We start from the raw sequence: 18,985 nt of genomic DNA on the forward strand, positions 1-18,985 counted from the left end.
GTGCTTAACCACAGAGCCACATACCCAGCCCTTTTTATATTTTATTTAGAGACAGGCCTCACTAAGTTGCTGAGGCTGGTTTTGAACTTGTGATCCTCCTGCCTCAGCCTCCCAAGCCACTGGGATTATAGGCATGCGCCACCACACCTAGCTCTGTGAGTGACTTTAGCAAGAGTAGTTTCTGCTGAAGAGCAGAGACCCCAGAAGTTCTTGGACGGGAACTTGCCTGAAGTACAAGTACAGGTTTTTTGTATGTGTGTTTGTTTGTGGGTACTAGAGATTGGACCCAGAGGTGCTTTACATCTCCTGTCCTTTTCATTTTTATTTTAAGACAGGGCCTCACTAAGGTGCTGAGACTGGCTTTGAACTTGCATCCTCTTGCCTCAGGCTCTTAAATTGCTGGGATTATAGGCATGTGCCACGCACCCAGCCAGTACAGGTTATTCCCAGTTTTAAACTCAGAAGACTGACTCTGATCTGCTTGTGCCTTTAATAGACCTTGGTGTCTTAGGTCATTTTCTATTGATATGACAGAATACCAAACACTGGGTGATTTACTGTTTATTTATTTAGTTAGCACCAAGGGTGCTCCAGTGAGCATCCCCAACCTTTATATTCTTCATTTTGAGACAGGGTTTTGCTAAATTGCTGAGGCCGTTGTTGGATTTACAATCCTCCTACCTCAGCCTTCCAAACTGCTGGAATTACAGACGTGTACCACTGAGCCCAACACAGACTGGGTAATTTATGAAGAAAATAAACGTATTGCTCACAATTTTGTAGGCAGGGAAGTCCCTTATCAAGCTGCCTGCATCGGTGAGGGCCTTCTAGTCCACTGTTACTTGATGAAGGGCATCACACGGCAAGAAAGCAGGGCTCTCAGCTAGGTACAGGGGCACGCCTATAATCCCAGAGACTCAGGAGCCTGAGGCAGGAGGATCACAGGTTCAAAGTCAGCCTCAGCAACTTAGCAAAGTCCTAAGTAACTCAGCGAAACCCTGTCTCAAATAAAATATATATATTTTTAAAAAGTGCTGGGGATGTGGGTCGGTGGTTAAGAACCTCTGGGTTCAATCTCCAGTTACAAAAAAGAAAGAAAGTAAGCAGGGCTCTCTTTTTCTTCTTTTTATAAAACCACTAATGCCATTTTGGGGACCCCATCCTTATGACCTCATCTAATTCTAATTACCTCCCAAGGGTTCAACCTCCAAATACCTTAAACATATGGATTTGGGGGTTAAATTTCCAACACGTGGACTTGGGGTGTGGAGGTGGGGATTCAAACCATCACCTGGGAAGAGGGAAGGGAAAGGAAGTAGATAGTACTCGGTGTCACTTGCAGTTTTTCTCACTTGATGCTCACTAGCTATAATTTCATTTTATTGCTAAGAAAACTGAGACACAGCCTCCAGCCAGGGGCTAGGGCCAGCTAGGGTGTGGCGCGAGAACAGGGCCTCTGGCTCCCTTTACCACTAGCTAGTGTCAAGGAGGAAGGGCCTCTGAGTTCCCCAGCAGAGAACTCCCAGGGCGGAGGGAGACCTTCCTCAGAAGGGCTGACCCACCAGAGACTGGCCCCTCCCTCTGTCCCTCCCCTGCCCTCCCTCTAGCAGCCCCACCCCCACCCTGGGCCTCTGGGAACTCCGGATCTGAGCAGTGGACACACTAGCCCGCCCGCTCCAAGTCACCATGGACGCTGAAGGTGAAGGGACATTTCTCCCGGTGTCTCTGTACCCCGCTCTCCCCTAATGATTGCCCCTCTCCCCTCCCAACTTCTCTCCATCCCTTCAGCCCTCTCCTGGAAGACCCCCTCTTCTCGGGCCTCTCCATCCACTGTCTTTCCTGCTTCACCTCCCTTCAACATCAGGGAACCCCAGAGGCCTCTCTCACTTCCATGTTGGGTCCCCAAAGAGCTCCAGGGAAGACAGAGGCCTTGAGTCCTAGGAGGGCAGGGGCCCCCTGAAGGCAGTCTCCTGGGGCAGACAGGGATTGGTCGGGGGAGGCTGGAAGGGAAGCAGCTCTGGACTCTGCCCCTCCATGCCGCGGGCTGGCTGGCTCAGGACGAACAGAGGCAAAGTCCTGTTGGGTCTGCGGCTCAGCTCGGTGGGGGAAGGGGCTGGGGTCTGTGAGTCCCTGCATGGGAGTGAGCTTCTATACAGAGCCATCAGGGCCTGGTTCTATCGTCACCTGGCTCCTGTGTGAAACCAATCTCTACCAGGGACAGTTGTGAGACATTGGGCAGGTCCCTGACCTCTCAGAGACTCATTTCCTTGCTTCTGTAAAAATGACAGTAACAGTTCCCTGGACAGGTGGTCTGACAGGTGCCTGGCCAGGGCATCGGGCACAGAGGTCCTTCCTTGACCTCCCTGTGTTTCACTTTCTCTTGGAGGGTCTCCTTTCCCAACCTCCAGCCACCCTCCCCGCCAGGGCTCCTATGGACCCCCACACTGGCCCCTCTGGCTTGGCTGTGAAGCTACTCTCAGGGTCCCCTTCAGGATGACTCACCCAGCCCCTGCCTTCCAGTCCCCATTGTGCCTTTCCCTTTTGATATGACACTGACCTGGACTTGAGTCCCAGCTGCTACTCTCCAGCTGTGGGAACCCTGGCAAGTTTCCTAAGTTACAGGCGCTTCAGCTTCTACATCTGGCAAACGGACTTGATGACATTGGCTTTATGGATTGTAGCGAGGATTAATGACCTTAGCTGATGTCAGGGTGTCTTCACCTGATTCCTTTAGGGCTGGGGTTCTTTACTGAGGAAATATGGATGGGCTTTAGGGGAGTTCAAGAACCCCCCAAATATATGTGAAATTACATGTCTTTCTGAGCACATAGTAATGCATTTTTTTGAAAGGGAGAATACAATGTTCATCAGACCCAGAGTCTAAAGGGTAAGTGAAAACCTCAAAAAGTCAAGGATGGGCAGGATATGATGGTGCGTGCACACCTGTAATTCCAGAGACTCAGGAGGCTGAGGAAGGAGGATCGCAAGCTCAAAGCCAGCCTCAGCAACTTAGTGAGGCTCTATGCAACTTATTAGCAAGACCCTGTCTCTAAATTAAAAAAAATAAAATGGGCGGGGGGATGTGACTCTGTGGTTAAGTGCCCCAGGGTTCAATCCTCAGCACCAAAACAAAACAAAAAAAAACAAACAAAAAACCCCTCAAGGATGCTCATCTACCATATATCTGCCTCTGCAGCCTCCTACCAAATAGCTTAGAAATGACCACAAAGTCAGAAACTTGGATTCTAGTATCATCCCTGCCACCTGCTTGCTGTGTGACCTCAGACAAGATGCTTAGCCTCATAGCGTTCCATTTCCTCATTGTGAAAACTGGGCTTTCCCATGGGATTGTGGGAAGGATTGGGAAGAACAGTTGAGTGCCTGGCACACAGAAACCACCTGGCGGTAGTCGGGCTGGGCATATAGTTCCTTATCTCTGTCTTTCCACCTCTGACCTCTCCTTGGGTTCCAAGTTCATTTTGGAATCCCAATGTCCATTTCCACCTGGACATCTCTGTGACACATTGTCTCCAAGTCTTCCCCTGCCACCAGGTTTTCCTTCGATGTTCCTGCTTCACCATCTTCCTACTCAGACTGGAAACCCCAGGGTCACCTTTGACCACTCGCTGTCCTTTATGCCCCAATACCTAATTGCTGTGTCGCTGAACCACCTCCTTGGCATCAGCTGGTCCTCTTCCCCTCTGCTTCCCCTGACTGGAGCAGCCTTTGTCTTGCTACCTTCATGCATGTGGCAAGATCAGATTTTAACTCTGGGCCCCTGGCGTCACTGAGGGAGCCAAGGAGTCGAGGCAGAAAGGCACAGGCTGGAGATGTGGAGGAAGCAAAGGAGCTAGTCCAGAGTGGGGCAGAAGCGGCTGGGCTCGGATGGCGGAGGCCAAGTGGTCAGACCGGGCCACTCTGTGAGCGTGGCAGGGCCTGTGGGTGCATCCAGGCAGCCCGAGGAGGGACCCCTTCCCAACACTGTTTATCACTTCTTCTTGTCCAGGTTCAACAGCCCCTCAGCCAAGAAACCTAGACACAACCTAAATGTTTAAAGTTCATTTTCCATCCTGTGACTTCTGATCAAAATTTCGTAGTAGTGATTTCCTGTTGCCTGGAGAGCAGAACTCTTGACTCTGGCCTCTGGTGCGAGGCCTGCGCAGTCTGGCTCCCTTGGCAACTAACCTTCTTTCTTCATTCTCCCTCTATGCTTGAGACTGGGCCTGTCTATAAATGCCAGGGCTGCCCAGCAGCGTTGCCTCTCCGTTCTCTGCTCAGGGCTTCCCTCCCCATCAAATTGGTCCTAAAACTAACCTCTCCCAGCCTCTTTTTCACTCCCTCATCTTATTGACAGGCCATCCCTCCCCAGTCTGAAACTCTGTGGATCACTTCGGCATTTGGGCGATTGGGGATCATACCAGACTTTATTTGGAAGTCATTTCTCCTACAAGGGAGAGAAGGAGAAGAGGAAAAGAACATTTATCAGGAGACTGCTGCTGCAGAGTAGCCTCTGTCTCCACCTGGTGTTTTGTTGAACAACAGATAAATAGATCAACAGAACAAAGCTCTGAATCGAACACCTGGGTTCCAAAACAGCTGGCTAGGCCTTGGTTCAGGCACTTGACATGAATCCCACCACGCTTCCTCAGCAGGAAGCTGGGTGATTTCCTCATAAAACTTTCAGAGAGCAAAGGACTTGCCTGAGGTCACCCAGGGTGTAGTTGGTAGAGTTAGGGTTCCAGCCCAAGTGTTTCTGACCCCCCAATCAGGACTGTTCCCAGTATACCAGGGGCAGAGAGCCCTGGGGTATGCCTCCTAGAACTCAGTGAATATAGATACAACAAACAGTAACAACTAAAAATATGATTTGTTGCTAAATTCAATAGCAGTGGGTTGAATGAATGGACCCTGGAGCCAGCCTGCCTGGGTTTATGATCCTAATCCCATACTTCCCAACTGTGTGAACAGTTTGGTCAAGTTACTTGCCCTTTTTGTGGCTCAGTTTCCTTATCTCTAAAATGGGGATAATTACAGTTCCTACTCTTTAGACAGTTGTAAGGATTAAATGTGTCAATATATAAAAATGCTTAGCCAGACATGGTGGTGCACACCTGTTATCCCAGGGACTCTGGAGGCTGAGGCAGGAGGATCACAAGTTCAAGGACAACCTCAACAATTTAGTGAGTCCCTAAGCAACTTAGTGAGATGCTGTCTCAAAATTAAAAAAATAAAAAGGACTGGGGATGTGACTCAATGGTTAAGTGCCCCTGCATTCATCTCCCCCCAAAAAAGTTAAAATGAATAACTTCTATGTATTTGTTTGCCTTCTTCCCACCCCACCATAACTTGGGGGGAAAATGTTTAGTTTTATCTGCAGAATACTTTTTACTTTGGCAGTCTCATCTAACACCACTGTTTGTTGAAAGCACAGATTATTTTTGGTGCCTTCTGGGAAGCTTTGCCATGCCCCAAGACAAAGGCACATCTGGTACATCTGGTTTTCTTTAGGCCCTGACTAGCTCGTGGATTTCCAGCAAAAGTGTTGGTTGAAAGAAAGATGGAGGAATGGAGAGTCTGATTCTGACATCATCCCTTGTCCCTCCAGCAAAGAGCCACTGTTAGGGGCATCATAGAAATACAATTAAAATCAGTCAATGATCCAGCAAAATCCAATAGCAAAAGGGCCAGGGAGGGCTGGGAATATAGCTCAGTTTGTAGAGTGCTTGCTTCACATGCGCAAGGCCCTGGGTTCAATCCCCAGCACCACACACACACACACACACACACAAACAAAAGGGCCAGAGGTGGGGCGACTCCTCATCTATTCAGTTATCTGTACTTCTTTACATTTTTTGTAAAGAGGAAGAGATGTGGAAAATATCAGGCTCTGGAACCCTTCAGAAAGAGAGATGCTTATTTTATTGATGAGCAGACAACCACTTAAGAAGTCATTGCCTCCGCCTGGCATGCTGACATGTGCCTGTGATCCCAGTGACTCTGGAGTCAGAGGCAGGAGGATCCATCACAAGTTCGAGACCGGCCTCAGCAACTTAGTGAGACCCTGTCTCAAAATGAAAACAAAAACAAAAACAAAAACAAAACTTTAAAAAAGACTGGAGGTATAGCTCAGTGGTAAAGCGCCCCTGGGTTCAATCCCCAGTACCGAAACACACAAAACAAAAAAAGGGATCACCTTGAGAGATCAAGGTTACATCCCACAGGGTAAAACTATGACCTCTGAAGTCCTGGCATCTTGGAAGAATTTTGCATGTAACAACTGCAAGGACAGGAACCGGGACTGAGGGGGCCCAGCTGTCTTCCCTGGAGGAAGCCTCTCTAGAGCTTTCTGTGCCAGCTCTCCACCTGCAGCTGCACAGCAGCTTCTCTCTGAAGTACGTGCCCTTCAGGGACAGCTGCTAATTAGCAGAGTCCGGATATTCAAAGCTACCCACAGGAATCCCTTTTGTTGGAAATGCATGAGTCAGTCAGGGCCCAAAGAAACCCAGATGTGTTTGTTTACTTTTCACAAGTGGAACTTGGAACATTGTGCCTCCACTTAGGCAATCAGAACAACTCATCTCCAAGAAGTGGGCCAGAGGGAAACCCTGCAGGGGCAGCTGCTGGGGTGTTCTAAAAGTGTCCTGCTCTGGAGAGGGGAAGTCCCGGTTTAACAATTTCTAGTTTAACAATTTCTAGTTTTAACATTTTTCTAGCTCTGCTCTTTGGGCAATTTCCCCTTTCATTTCTGAGTGTTGAGTTCCCAACTATAAATATGAACACTCTTGAAAAACTGTGATAGGCTTGTATAGGAGAAGAGATTATCTGGGGAAGAGGCTCCCTAGGAACTCTCAGGGATGGGCAGGGAGCTGGGGGAGGACTTGACTCAGGCCCCTTGGGGTCTTTTGACACATGTGACGAAAAGAATTTTAGCATGTGTGGGTAGAGGCACAGAGATTTATTTAGGAAAGCGAGGAATACTCATTTGAGGGATAATGTGGACCATCTGGAGTGTGAGAGGTGCATTTTGGGGTTCCCAGCTATTTAATTAAGTACCCAGAGGCACTGAACTACATCTCAAGCTCTTTTTAATTTTTTTAAAATTTTGAAACAGGGTCTCACTAAATTGCCCAGGCTGGCCTCTAATTGGCAATCCTCCAGCCTCAGTTTCCTGAGTCTCTGGGGGAACCCCGGGCTTTCAGCCTGCCAGGCAAGCACATTCCCAGGCCCTGGCTCTTCTTTACAAGGAAACTTGGTCTAGGATGGTATGTGGGAATGACATCAGTCTGGTGATCGCCAGATGGTTTTTTGTGGTCTGGTCATTCTCAGAATCCTTACATTACAGAGCGGGAGCCTTCTGAGAAACTGAGGCAACACGAAGACCCCCTTTCAAGCCCCGTTTCTTGTGATCAAGTCAGAGAGATTTCAGACATGTTGCTCAGAGTAGCAGGCACGAGTTTATTAGAAGAGATAGGAAAGGGGAAAAGGGGACACTCAAGGGAGAGAGTGGGTCCTCTCAGAAAGGAGAGGGACAGAGTGGCTCTTCCTGCACGCCAGTTTTATTGGGAATTCCAGTGTTCAGAGAGTCCTGCCCAGGTCCACCTTTTGACTTCTGACCGACAGCAGGGGGACATCCGACTGTTAAGTACCCACTGCCATGGCAACTCCAGGTCACCTTGGCCTATGATGATCTGTTCTAATTAGATTCTTAACCATACCTTCTTACAGATTTTATGGTTAGGTGGAACTATCCTTATCTCCCAGAGTTTCAGGATCTGGTCACAAAAGTCTCCCCCTTTAGGGTGACTTGGGTCCCTCTTATCAACATCATTTTGGGCCCACATTTCTCCTGCAGTGAACAGGTAGTTTGCTGAGTGATGTAGCATATCCTGTCCTCATAGGCCAGGCAGGGCTGAGGTAAATTGCTTCTTGGAAAAGAAAGCATGAAGGGGTCAGGACAGTGGGCCCAGTTTGTAGAATTCTTCTTTTAACCTCATGTTCCCGCCATCCTCATCTGTCTGTTCCCTAGCACTTAGGCTGACAGGGTCTTTATCATCTGATCAATATCTACATTGGAAAGTTCACTAAATTATAGGTTTCTTAAAATACTGTATCTCTACTTAATTCATTTAATGGTGGGTCAATTATCAGTGTACATGGTAGGTTTACAGATTTCCCAGGAATTTGGGAGTGTTGGGCCTGGGAGAGAGACTGGTTTAGGAAGTGGCAGGCCTGGAGAAATATGCGGAGCTTCTGACTTAAAATTTTACTTCTTGGTCTTTCCTTTATGTCTCCTTTCTTTCTTTTTCTCTGGGACTGGGGATTAACTCAGAGGCACTTTGCCCCTGAGCTACATCCTTGACCCTTTTTTAAAATTTTATTTTGAGACAGGGTATTGCTAAGTTGCTGAGGCTGGCCTTGAACTTGTGATCATCTGGCCTCAGCCTCCTGAGAGGCTGAGATTATAGGTATGCGCCCCTGTATCTGGCCCTTTATGTCTCCTTTCCTCTATCCGACCTCAGGATCTGTGATAATATGTGGAAAGTGCCTGACGTACAGTAGGCACCAATGTGTGACAGCTGTTCCTCTTTTCCCGTACGCAGAAGCTCCCAGCTCTACTACAAATCAGATTTAGGTCGCCACATGCTAGACTGATTATATCAGAACTTCTAGGGCTGGAGTTGTAGCTCAGTGGTAGAGCGCTTGCCTAGCATGTGTGGGATGCTGGGTTTGATTCTCAGCACCGTATACAAATAAAAAAATTAAATAAAGGTTCGTGGGGCTGGAGTTGTGGCTCAGTGGTAGAGCGCTTGCCTAGCACATGTGAGGCGCTGGGTTCAATCCTCAGCACCACATAAAAGTAAATAAATGAAATAAAGTTATTGTGTCCATCTACAACTAAAACTAAAATTAAAAATAAAGAACTTCTAGGGGTGGGACCCAGGGATCAGCATTTTGGTAAAACTTTCCACAGGATTCCATTGTGCAACTGAGGTGCAGAACCACACCCTTTCTGATATTATGATTTAGAATAAGAAATATATATTTTGGTCTTCATCCCTGGATCCTGGTATCTCAACCTAAAACTCCATTAGGCCATCAGAGCAACTGCTGGGAGACGTGAACAAGAGGGAAACCCATGGGGTGGAAGCAGCTGGGGTGCTCTCAATTTCAAAAAGAATCAATTTGGAATTTCCTGAGCAATGGGGCTTCTAGAAGAATCTTTGGTTCTGATATTTGGTCTTTGACCTGGTGTCCTGACATAGAGCTGCTGGTCCCTTGAAATTTCCTGGGTGACAGGGACAGCGTTAGCTCTAATGAGGCAACTGTAGGATGGGGCTGATCACCGGAAAGCTCAGCCATGATTAGAAGCTGGGAACTGTCAGCGATATTTACCCCAAGCTCTGGAAAGGGAAGAATGGCTAGAGACTGAGTAATTCATCATGCCCAAGTGATGAAGCTTCCATTAAAAAAAATCCCTGAAATGCTGGGTGTCTTGGTGAAGACCTATAATCCCAGCAACCAAGAGGCTGAGGAAGGAAGATTGCAAACTGGAGACAAGCCTTGGCAATTTAGCGAGGCCCTAAGCAATTTGCAAGACCCCGCCTCGAAATTTAAAAGGGCTGGGATGTATCTCAGTGGCAAAGTGCTCCTGGATTTAATCCACAGTACCAAAAAAAAAAAAAAAAAAAAAAAGGAGAATACAATACAAGATGTACAAAGTGTAATTGGTTAGTATGTATTTTATGAGTCTCTTAGTCTTTTGTTTTCTTTGCAGTTTATTTGTGGAAGAAATTAGTCTATTTTTTGGTAGAGTTACCTGTGGTCTGAATTTGTTTGTTTGCCAGGGTCACTTAACCACGGAGCCACATCCCCAGCACTTTTTATTTATTTTTTTTATTTTGAGACAGGGTCTGAATTGCTTAGGACCTCACCAAGTTGCTAAGGCTGGTTTTGAACTCACCATCCTCCTGCCTCAGTCTTCTGAGTCGCTGGGTTTACGGGCTTGTGCCACCGTGCCCAGCTGTGGTCAATATTTTGCTGGTGGTAGTTCTGTAGTATAGTTTAAAATCTTCCCTTGCCCTCCGTTTTTGTTTGTTTAATAAATGGGTGGTTGTGTCTAGAAGTCTGATCTGACCCCGCCCCAGCTGTTTTGGTGAGATGGTGTGTTCTTTCATGAGGAGGTGCCCAGTGTCTGTTTTCCTGGATTCTTGATATTGGCCTTCAATGCTCCATATTTGGAGCAACTGGCTACACTAAGGGCTCCAAAATGGTTTATGCTTTTCATCAGAGTATTGTTGCTGTTCATTTGAGTGTGCAGTCAATGGCTGGGTGCAGAGGCCTGTAAACCAGGAGGCTGAGACAGGATCACAAGTTCAAGGCCAGCTTGGGAAACTTAGTGAGACCCTGTCTCAAAATAAAAATAAAGAGGACTGGGGATGTGATTTAACGGTAGAGCTCTCCTGACTTCAATCCCCAGTACTGCAGGCGGGAGTACAAATCAATGATTTTAATATGCAGCAATCACCACAGAACACCCTCACAACCCCATTTCCTTGTTTAAAAAGGAAAACTAATAGAACATATTTTGATACATCAAACATATGTGGAGTATCACTTCCTATTTGTGGTTGTATGTGGTGTGGAATTACACTGTGGTATATTTGTATATGAATATAGGAAGGTCATGTCCAATTTATTCCACTCTCTTTCCTATTCCCATCCTCCCTTCCCTTCATTCCTCTTTGTCTATTCCGATGGACTTCTATTCTTCCCTTCCCCCATTTCCTCTTTATTTCATTCTCAGCCCCTGGCAACCAGTCATTTGTGGCCTGTCCCTATCGATTTGCCTTTTCTGGCATTTCAAATCAATGCACATATAGAAATGTGTTGTGGTCTGAGATGAGCACTGTTTTTTTCGTTTGTTTTTTCCCCTTTGGCTGCTGGTATTGAACACAGGGCTTCCTGCATGCTTATCGTGTGCTTTATCATACCCCAGTCCGAGCATGGTTTCTTAACCCTCATATGTGATGGTCACAGAGGGGTAGGGGTGACTTCCAGAGCCGAGCTGCGTGGGACCCTCCTCCCCAATTCTGATTCAGTTGGTCTGCGGTGGGCCTGAGCACCTGAACGTTTGAAAAGCTTTCCCGATGATTCAGTCGAGGACCTTTACCAGTGTCTTCTGAAAGGAGTGGTTCACACCCACGTCTCTACTTTCTCACCTCCCACATACTTCTGCCCCATCACTAGACACCAAAACTGCTCTGGCCACAGCCTCCCGGTTGCCAAGTCCAGTGGCCCATTTTCAGTCTTCTTTCTCAAGGCACTGGCCACACCCCACTTCTTGAACCCTTTCCTCCCGGACATCCGGACATCTGCTCCTAGCACTGTCTCTCTAAGCGACAGCCACACCTCTGTCTGTCTTTGCATTACTAATCTTCCCCAGAGCCCTCCTCTTCCTCCTGGCCTAGGGGATCTCCTCTGCTGACACTCAGTCACTGTCCCCACCTGCTGCTGGTGGCTCCCAACTCTATTCCTTACTGCCCCATCTCTTTGGAAGTCCAGACCCATTCTCTACCCACCATCTGGAAATGGCCATCCATGTTCTTGCTGCTATCTCAACCTTAATATCTGCAGAATCAAAGTTGGTCCTATCCCCAGCTGTGCTGCTGAGAAACTATTACCAGGAAACCGTATGGGGACTTTGAGGTTCGGTTTCTGTATTTGTGAAATGGGCATAAGCCCTCGTGAGGAGTTTCAGATGAGACAGCATGAGATTCGTGGTGCCCACTCGCCACAGGATTTCTGTTCCGCTCCGGCCTTCTGCTATCCCTTCCTCCCTCCAGCTTGCTTCTCTCTGGGAACAACTCTTTCTGGCAGCTTCCAGCCACCTTTCACATCTAATAGCTGCTAATCCTGGTGGATCCTGCTTTAGAAGCAGCTCCCACAATTGTCCCTGCTCTCTGTTCCTGTGACTGCTGCTTAAGTTCTGGACTTTATCACTTTTTATTCAGCCACTTGCCTCCCACTCTGTCTCCTGTTTGGGGCTGAGGTGACCCTTCTAGGAACAAAACATAATGGCGGAAGTCCTTTGCTCACGGTTCTATGGTGGCCTGGGGATTCGTCCAGATTCTTGGCTAAACAGTCCAGGGCTGTTGAACGAGGGTCTCACCTCTTCCATTTCTCCTGTGGCCTCTGTGCGGTCCTCTCCCCACCTCTGCCGTTTGCCTTTGAGCCCTGAACACCCCTTTTTCAGCCCCCCATGTCTTGCCTCCTCTCCACACCTCTGCCTGGCAAACATGACTCATCCTACTCAGGGACACTTAGTCATCTCTTCCTTGGTGCTCCCGCCACACTTGGGAAATGCTTCCGTCATTTCTTTAGCTAACACACCTACTATGTGCCAGATGATGCTTCTGGACTTTGCAAATATTAACTCTTTTCTTTTTATAATAATGTTATGAGACCGTTATTATTATTGTCCCCATTGCAGAGGAGGAACCTAAGGCCCCCGAGAGGCTGAGTCACTAGGCCACAATCATTTGGCTAAAAGTGGAAGTGCCAGTATTCAAACCCAGGTGGTGTGGCCCTGGAGTCTGGGCTCTGAGTCATTTCACATGTGGCCCCTCTGAGGTGATAAGTGTCACTGAATACTTACTATTAAACTATAAATACGAATGGGCAATAGTTGACCTTTTCTTTTAAACTATAAAAGCAGCAGATTTGTGTGGTTCAGGGTGCAGGGCTCTTAGGATACAGCAGAAAACTCAATGGTGGACAGAGGCTGCTCTAGGGAGAAGGCAGTGATGGGACAGCGCAGTGGGGGGAGGACAGGGAGCTGAGTGCTAGGGCTCCGTGAGGCCTACCGAAAAAAAGATGTCAGAGAAACCCTGAAAGAGGAGCAAGAGGTGGATGGGGTGTTTTGGGGTGATGGTAATAAAGGTGCTTCTGGGCACAGACCCAACCCTGAAAGAGCTGCCCATGCTGTCACCATAGTGGCCCAGAAATCAGTTACCTGGCACAGAGCATATGCTCAGAAAGAACTGGTCAAAAGAGTGAATGAACCAGCTGAGGTGGTGCATGCCTGTCCTCCAAGCTATTCAGGAGGCTGAGGCAGGAGGACCGCAAGTTGGAGGCCAGTCTAAGCAACCTATTGAGGCCCTAAGCAACTTAGTGAGACCTGGTCTCAAAATAAAAATAAAAAGAACTGGGGATGAGACTCAGTGGTTAAGAGTCTCTGGGTTCAATTCCCAATAGCCAGGAAAAAAAAAAAAAAGAAGAAGAAGAAGGAGGAGAAGGAGGAGGAGGAGGGGGAGGAGAGAGGGGAAGGAGAAGGTGAGGGAGGAGGAGGAGGGAGCAGGAGGGAGAACTGGAGCTAAGACCGTAAAAGCAGAATTTTCAAAAGGAGAGTTAACCAAAGAAAACCAGAATTGGGCAGGAGTTCAAGGGATAAAAGCAGATTTTATCCAGAAGTATTATAGTAAGGGGAAGAAGACCTCAATACAGAATAGGGCTCAGTTCTGAACAGTGTGGGCAAGTGAGAATTAAGAGCCAAGGAGCAACAGGCTTCCTGCTGAAGACAGGATGAGGAACCAGGTCAGATTTTGAGGGCTACGGAGGAGGGGGGAATTCTGGCTAAACCTTTTTAGCAGGATTCTTGCTAAAATGGACAATAGAGAACAAATACAGAAGTTCAAATTCAGGACCTCCTCACTGAAAAGAGTTCAGGGGAGCCTGAGTAGGTTTGGAAAAAGACTGAGCGACCTGTTCTGATGTCCTTTTTTATTGTCTTATTTCAAAGATGAGTTTTATGAAGTATAATTACAAATAGTAAAGTTCATCTTTTTTTGGCACAAATGTATCAGTTGTGTAGCCACCACCACAGACAAGAGATAAGGCAGTTTTATCACTCAAACAGCCCCTGGGTGCTGCCATTTTGTGGCCAACCCCTCCTACACCCTGGCAACCACCCATTTGTTTGTTCTGTTGCTATAGATTTGCTTTTCTGGGGCATCATATGAATGGGGTTGTCGGTAGCCTTTTTTTTTTTTTTTTAAATATAGTGGGGATTGAACCCAGGGTCTTGCCCATGCGCACCACACTAAGCTACATTATTTTGTGCTCAAGATAATATTTAAACAAAAAGTTCCTATTGTTGTTGGTTACTTTTTTATTGCATAATAGAATTCCACAGTATAGATGCAACAGTTTGTTTATCTGATACTTACCAATTGAAGGATTCAAATTTGCCTAAATAAAATAAAAAAAAAAAAATCAATGCACCTCGTGTTGCTGCCAGAATTACTGTCTGGCTGCCTGTCCCACGATTGACCAATTAAAGTAAGAGGCAAGGTATTGAGTCAAGGAAGGTGACTTTACTTGGCAAGCCAGCTTAACAAGAGAAAAGGGGAATTCTTGTCACAAAGCCCTTCTTGCCAGGAAGCTGATCCAAGATGGCTCATTTAGGTGGCCTTTGGGTATTCCCCAGACTGGTGGGTGTCTTCCTGCAGCAGGAGGCCTGGATGATGTGCATCCTACCAGATGAGGTGTTTTTCACTTTCAGCAAGTCTCAAAAATCATGATCAGGGCTGGGCTTGTTACCGTGGAGCTTTTGCCTAGCATGTGTGGGGCACTGGGTTTGATCTTCAGCACTACATATAAGTAAACAAAATAAAGGTCCATCAACAACTAAAAAAAATTTAGGAAAAAAAAAAAGAATATCCTTTCTCTATTGTTACATACTACAAGCTCCCCCACAATGAATGTACAACATCCTTCCTCGGTCAGTTGCAAAATCCGACTAAGCCCTGAAACATCCTCATGCCCCTAGTTTGAATGAAGCCGGGTGGCTGGGGTTCTGCATGGCTGCCATTTGTTCCCAGGCGTTCTCCTTGAGGGATGGTGAGGGCTGTAGACAGGAACAAGGGGTTTGCTCTCAGCAAACCAGCCTAGACACAGCCATCCCAGATGTGGGGGAGAGTGTGTGAAGGAGGGTGGGGTGCAGCCACTGAGGACTGGCTCAGGGAAGGTGCGATGAGTGGGTGAAGATTGAGTGCTTGGCTTTAGGAAAGGACTGTACAAGAGAGCGCCTGCTTCTGAGAGCAGAGCAAACACAGTGCGTGCGTGTGTAAAAGCAAACACCCTCACAAGCTAATTGTTTCCTGAACCTGGGGAAACCAATGGATGGCGGGTGCCCAGGAGGCTGCAGCTCTTTCTCTGGCCGATAGATGGCGGTGTTGTACCACGTCTGGGTTCAGCCTTTGCAATCGCCCCATTCAACATCCCTGAAAGACCCATTAGCAGCTGCGTTCTGGTGGTGAAGGAAATTAGAGACCACGTTCATGTCCCTGAAGCAATGTCCCACAGAACAGGGAATTCGAACCAGTTTTCCCGAGTTCTCTCCTTGTGCATCTATAGAGAAATGAGAGTTTGTTGAAGCTTCAGCCTTAGGAGAGATGTCCAAATGTGGAGGAACAGCCAGCCATGACCACCGGGGGGCTGCTTCTGATCCTGCGACCAATTTACTGATGGCCTCAGTCCATTTGCCTTTCCCTGTGGTCCTTTGCGTCAGTAAAATTCCGAATTTCCAGCTTCAAAAATACTTGCTACTGTAGAGGTACTAAGATGAAAGAGACACACAAGGTCCCGTTCTGCTGGAGGGCTTCAGCTTATAAATAACTAATCCTTCTGGGCAAAGGAGACCAGAATGGAGACAGGATGACCTTCAGGTGGTGCACACAGGATGGTTATACGTGCTGCTAAAATATTGAAATGCTTCTCTTTTAGTTGGTAAATAGCTGTTGACCCAGCACTAGGTTTGCTGAATCAAATACAGAGGGCATCCAGTTAAATTTGAATTTCAGATAAACCACAGATAATGTTTAAGTATGATCTAAATGTCATCTAGGACATATACTAAGAAATCCAGTGTCTAAAATAGTCAAGATAATAAAGACAAAGTGGAGTGGTAGTTGCCAGAAATAGGATGCTAGCAGGGTGGGGAATTGCTATATATCAGGCAGAGTTTTAGTTCTGCAAGATGAAAAATTCTAGAGATCCTCTATACCACAGTGTACCTGTAGTTAACAAGAATGCATTGACTACTAAAAAATTTGTTAAGAGAGCCAAGTATGGTGGCAACTCAGAAGGCTGAGGCAGGAGGATTGTAAGTTTGAGACCAGTCTCAACAATGTAGTGAGACCCTCTCTCAAAAATAAAAAGGAATTTCAGAATGTAGTCAGTGGTTAAGTGCCCTGGGTTCAATCCCCAGTACAGAAGAAGAAGAAGAAGAAGAAGAAGAAATAATTATTAAGAGGGTTGATCTCATGCCCCCCCTCACTTTTTAAACTATAATAAGACTAAGTAAATACAGATAAAAACAAGAAGCATAGTCATGAGAGGAAGGAGCACATGTCCTCTTTAAAAAAATATTTCATGTATACCAGAAGTTTAACTAGATGTGTTTTCATTTGATCCATTTGGCAGCCTTGCACAGGGCACAGGGCCCACCCTGGGTGACAGTCCTTCCCTGAGTTCCTCCTGGTCTTCACCCTGAGTGGCTAGTGCCCATCTAATAAGTTATTAAATATTTTGACTGTCACCCTTGACTACAAGGGAGGTCGTCCAACCCCACAGCTGTCTCCTTTTCCCCTCCCAGGCCTGCCTCTGCTGCTGCTCCCAACCTCGCTTGCATCCCTGGCGGCCAGCTGGCTCCAAGAAGACTGCCCTGGCCTCAACTTCGCAGCCTTGGTCACTGGGGCTGCCCCCTCGCAGGCGGCTCTGTGGGCCAAATCCCCCGGGGTTCTGGCTGGGCAGCCTTTCTTCGATGCCATCTTTGCCCAACTCAACTGCCAGGTCACTTGGTTCCTTCCAGAGGGGTCGAAGCTGGCGCCTGTGGTCCAGGTGGCAGAGGTGCGGGGCCCCGCCCACCGCCTGCTCCTGGGGGAACGGGTGGCCCTTAACACGCTGGCCCGCTGCAGTGGAATTGCCAGCGCTGCTGCCGCAGCTGTGAAGATCGCCAGGGGCACTGGCTGGACAGGGCATGTGGCGGGCACGAGGAAGACCACGCCAGGCTTCCGGCTGGTGGAGAAGTACGGGCTCCTCGTGGGCGGGGCTGCCTCCCACCGCTACGACCTGGGAGGGCTGGTGATGGTGAAGGACAACCACATCGTGGCAGCTGGTGGTGTGGAAAAGGTGCGTGTTGGCTGAGTCCCTGCCGTTGCTCTGATCTGACCTTCATCCCCACCAGAGGCTGCCAGCCACTGCCTGGTGAACAGGTGGTCGGGGGTCAGGGAAACCCACTAGCTGTCCCATCTTCACTCACGGGAGTCAAGACTTGCCTTCTTCCCTTTGTTCTTCTGCTGCTTGGTGTGACCTTCGAAGCGAAGGACAGTAGAGAATGCACTGTCAATGGCAGGCAGTGGACCTGGGGGGATCACTTGAACTCTGGGCCTGTTTCCCCAGCTGTGGAATTGTACAGTGGTCCAGAGCCACCCTCAGTCAGGCCCTTTTAGTTTGAATATTGAGTCAAGTTGAACTTAGGTCCATTTTTTTGGCCCACAGACGTGGTCATGAACTTGGGTCCATTTTTTTAACCCACAGACGTGGTCGTCTTACGTGGTTTAACCTAATAGAAACTCCCAACATACAGTTTCCTCATCAATCCCAGGTTCGTTATCCATCTGGGGCATTCTGAATGCCAGTGCCCTCCCTGTGGGGCCCAGTACCTGGTGCCAGGTCACCCATCCTCACCCTTGCCAACCCTCCACCTGGCAGGCGGTGCAGGGTGCTCGGCAGGCAGCTGACTTCGCCCTGAAGGTGGAGGTGGAGTGTAGCAGCCTGCAGGAGGCCAAGCGCGCGGCCGAGGCTGGGGCTGACCTGGTTCTGCTGGACAACTTCAAGCCTGAGGTGAGGTGGCATTGGATTCCTGGGAAGAGTTTGTGGGGGGCTCTCACTTCCTCTGGCTGTGTCTTGCAGGAGCTGCACCCTACAGCCAAGGCGCTGAAGGCCCAGTTCCCAGGAGTAGCTGTGGAAGCCAGTGGGGGCATCACGCTGAGCAACCTCTCCCAGTTCTGTGGGCCTCATGTTGATGTCATCTCTTTGGGGATGCTGACCCAGGCTGCCCCGGCCCTTGATTTCTCCCTCAAGTTGTTTGCTGAAGGGGCTACTCCAGTGCCTCACGCCCGCCGTCCCTAAAGCCAAGGAGGATACCACGGCAGTGCTAATGTGACTTGCCGGGACCCTTGGGTTCCATCTTTAGGTTCAGTGGCCAACAGGACACACTCAGCATTAGACTGGGATCAGCTCCAGCTCTGCCATTTAGTGCTTGTATGACCTGTCAGGGCTGATGTCACCTCAATTTCCTAATCTGTAAAATGGGTCTAATAAACACCCGAGCTTATGGGATTTGATACTTACCACACAGAAAGTGGTCAGTAAATGCCAGAAACTACCACAGTTCCTCTATTCCAAGACGTGCTTTGTTTTCACACGCTACTGTCTGTGGAGTCAGGGGCCCTTTAATCAGTGATGTCAACTGGGCAGCTGTCATTGTGTAACCACTGTGGGTGCGGCTCGTACAGACACAACAGAAATCCATGTTGAACCGGGCTTGGTGGCGCCTGCCTGTAATTCCAGCAATTCAGGAGGCAGAGGCAGGAGGAACACGAGTTCAAGGGCAGCTTTGGAACTTAGCAAGATCCTGTCTCAAAATTTAAATAAATAGAAAGATATAGCTCAGTGGGAGAGTGCCCCAGGGTTTGCTGCCCAGCATACTCCCTGCCCAAAAGCCATACTGAAGGGCTTGAAGCGTAGCTCAGTGGTAGAGCGCTTGACTGGCACGCATGAGGTCTTGGGTTTGATCCCCGCAGTGAAAAAAAAAATCCATATTGAAAGAAAATAGCTTTCTTTTTTCTTTCTTCTTTTAGAGACAGGGCTCTCTCACTCTATTGCCCACACTAGACACAAATTCGTGGGTTCAAGTGTTCCC

General features: G+C 48.1%; 1 protein-coding gene across 1 annotated transcript; it reads left to right on the forward strand.

Moving 5' to 3' along the window:
• The first annotated feature begins 1,613 nt into the window (after positions 1-1,613).
• Qprt (quinolinate phosphoribosyltransferase) lies at positions 1,614-18,456 on the forward strand. The gene is made up of 4 exons (XM_047534207.1): positions 1,614-1,699; positions 16,655-17,190; positions 17,773-17,904; positions 17,974-18,456. The coding sequence occupies exons 1-4, from the start codon at positions 1,687-1,689 to the stop codon at positions 18,190-18,192; spliced, it is 900 nt and encodes a 299-aa protein (XP_047390163.1). The 5' UTR covers positions 1,614-1,686; the 3' UTR covers positions 18,193-18,456.
• Positions 18,457-18,985: the final 529 nt, after the last annotated feature.

Source organism: Sciurus carolinensis, chromosome 18, assembly GCF_902686445.1.
Source record: "Sciurus carolinensis chromosome 18, mSciCar1.2, whole genome shotgun sequence".
Taxonomy (NCBI): Eukaryota; Metazoa; Chordata; class Mammalia; order Rodentia; family Sciuridae; genus Sciurus; species Sciurus carolinensis.

Coding starts and splice junctions, on each gene's coding strand:
- Qprt (XM_047534207.1), top strand. Junction 17,191..17,772: donor CAGCTGGTGGTGTGGAAAAG/GTGCGTGTTGGC, acceptor TCCACCTGGCAG/GCGGTGCAGGGTGCTCGGCA. Junction 17,905..17,973: donor TGGACAACTTCAAGCCTGAG/GTGAGGTGGCAT, acceptor TGTGTCTTGCAG/GAGCTGCACCCTACAGCCAA.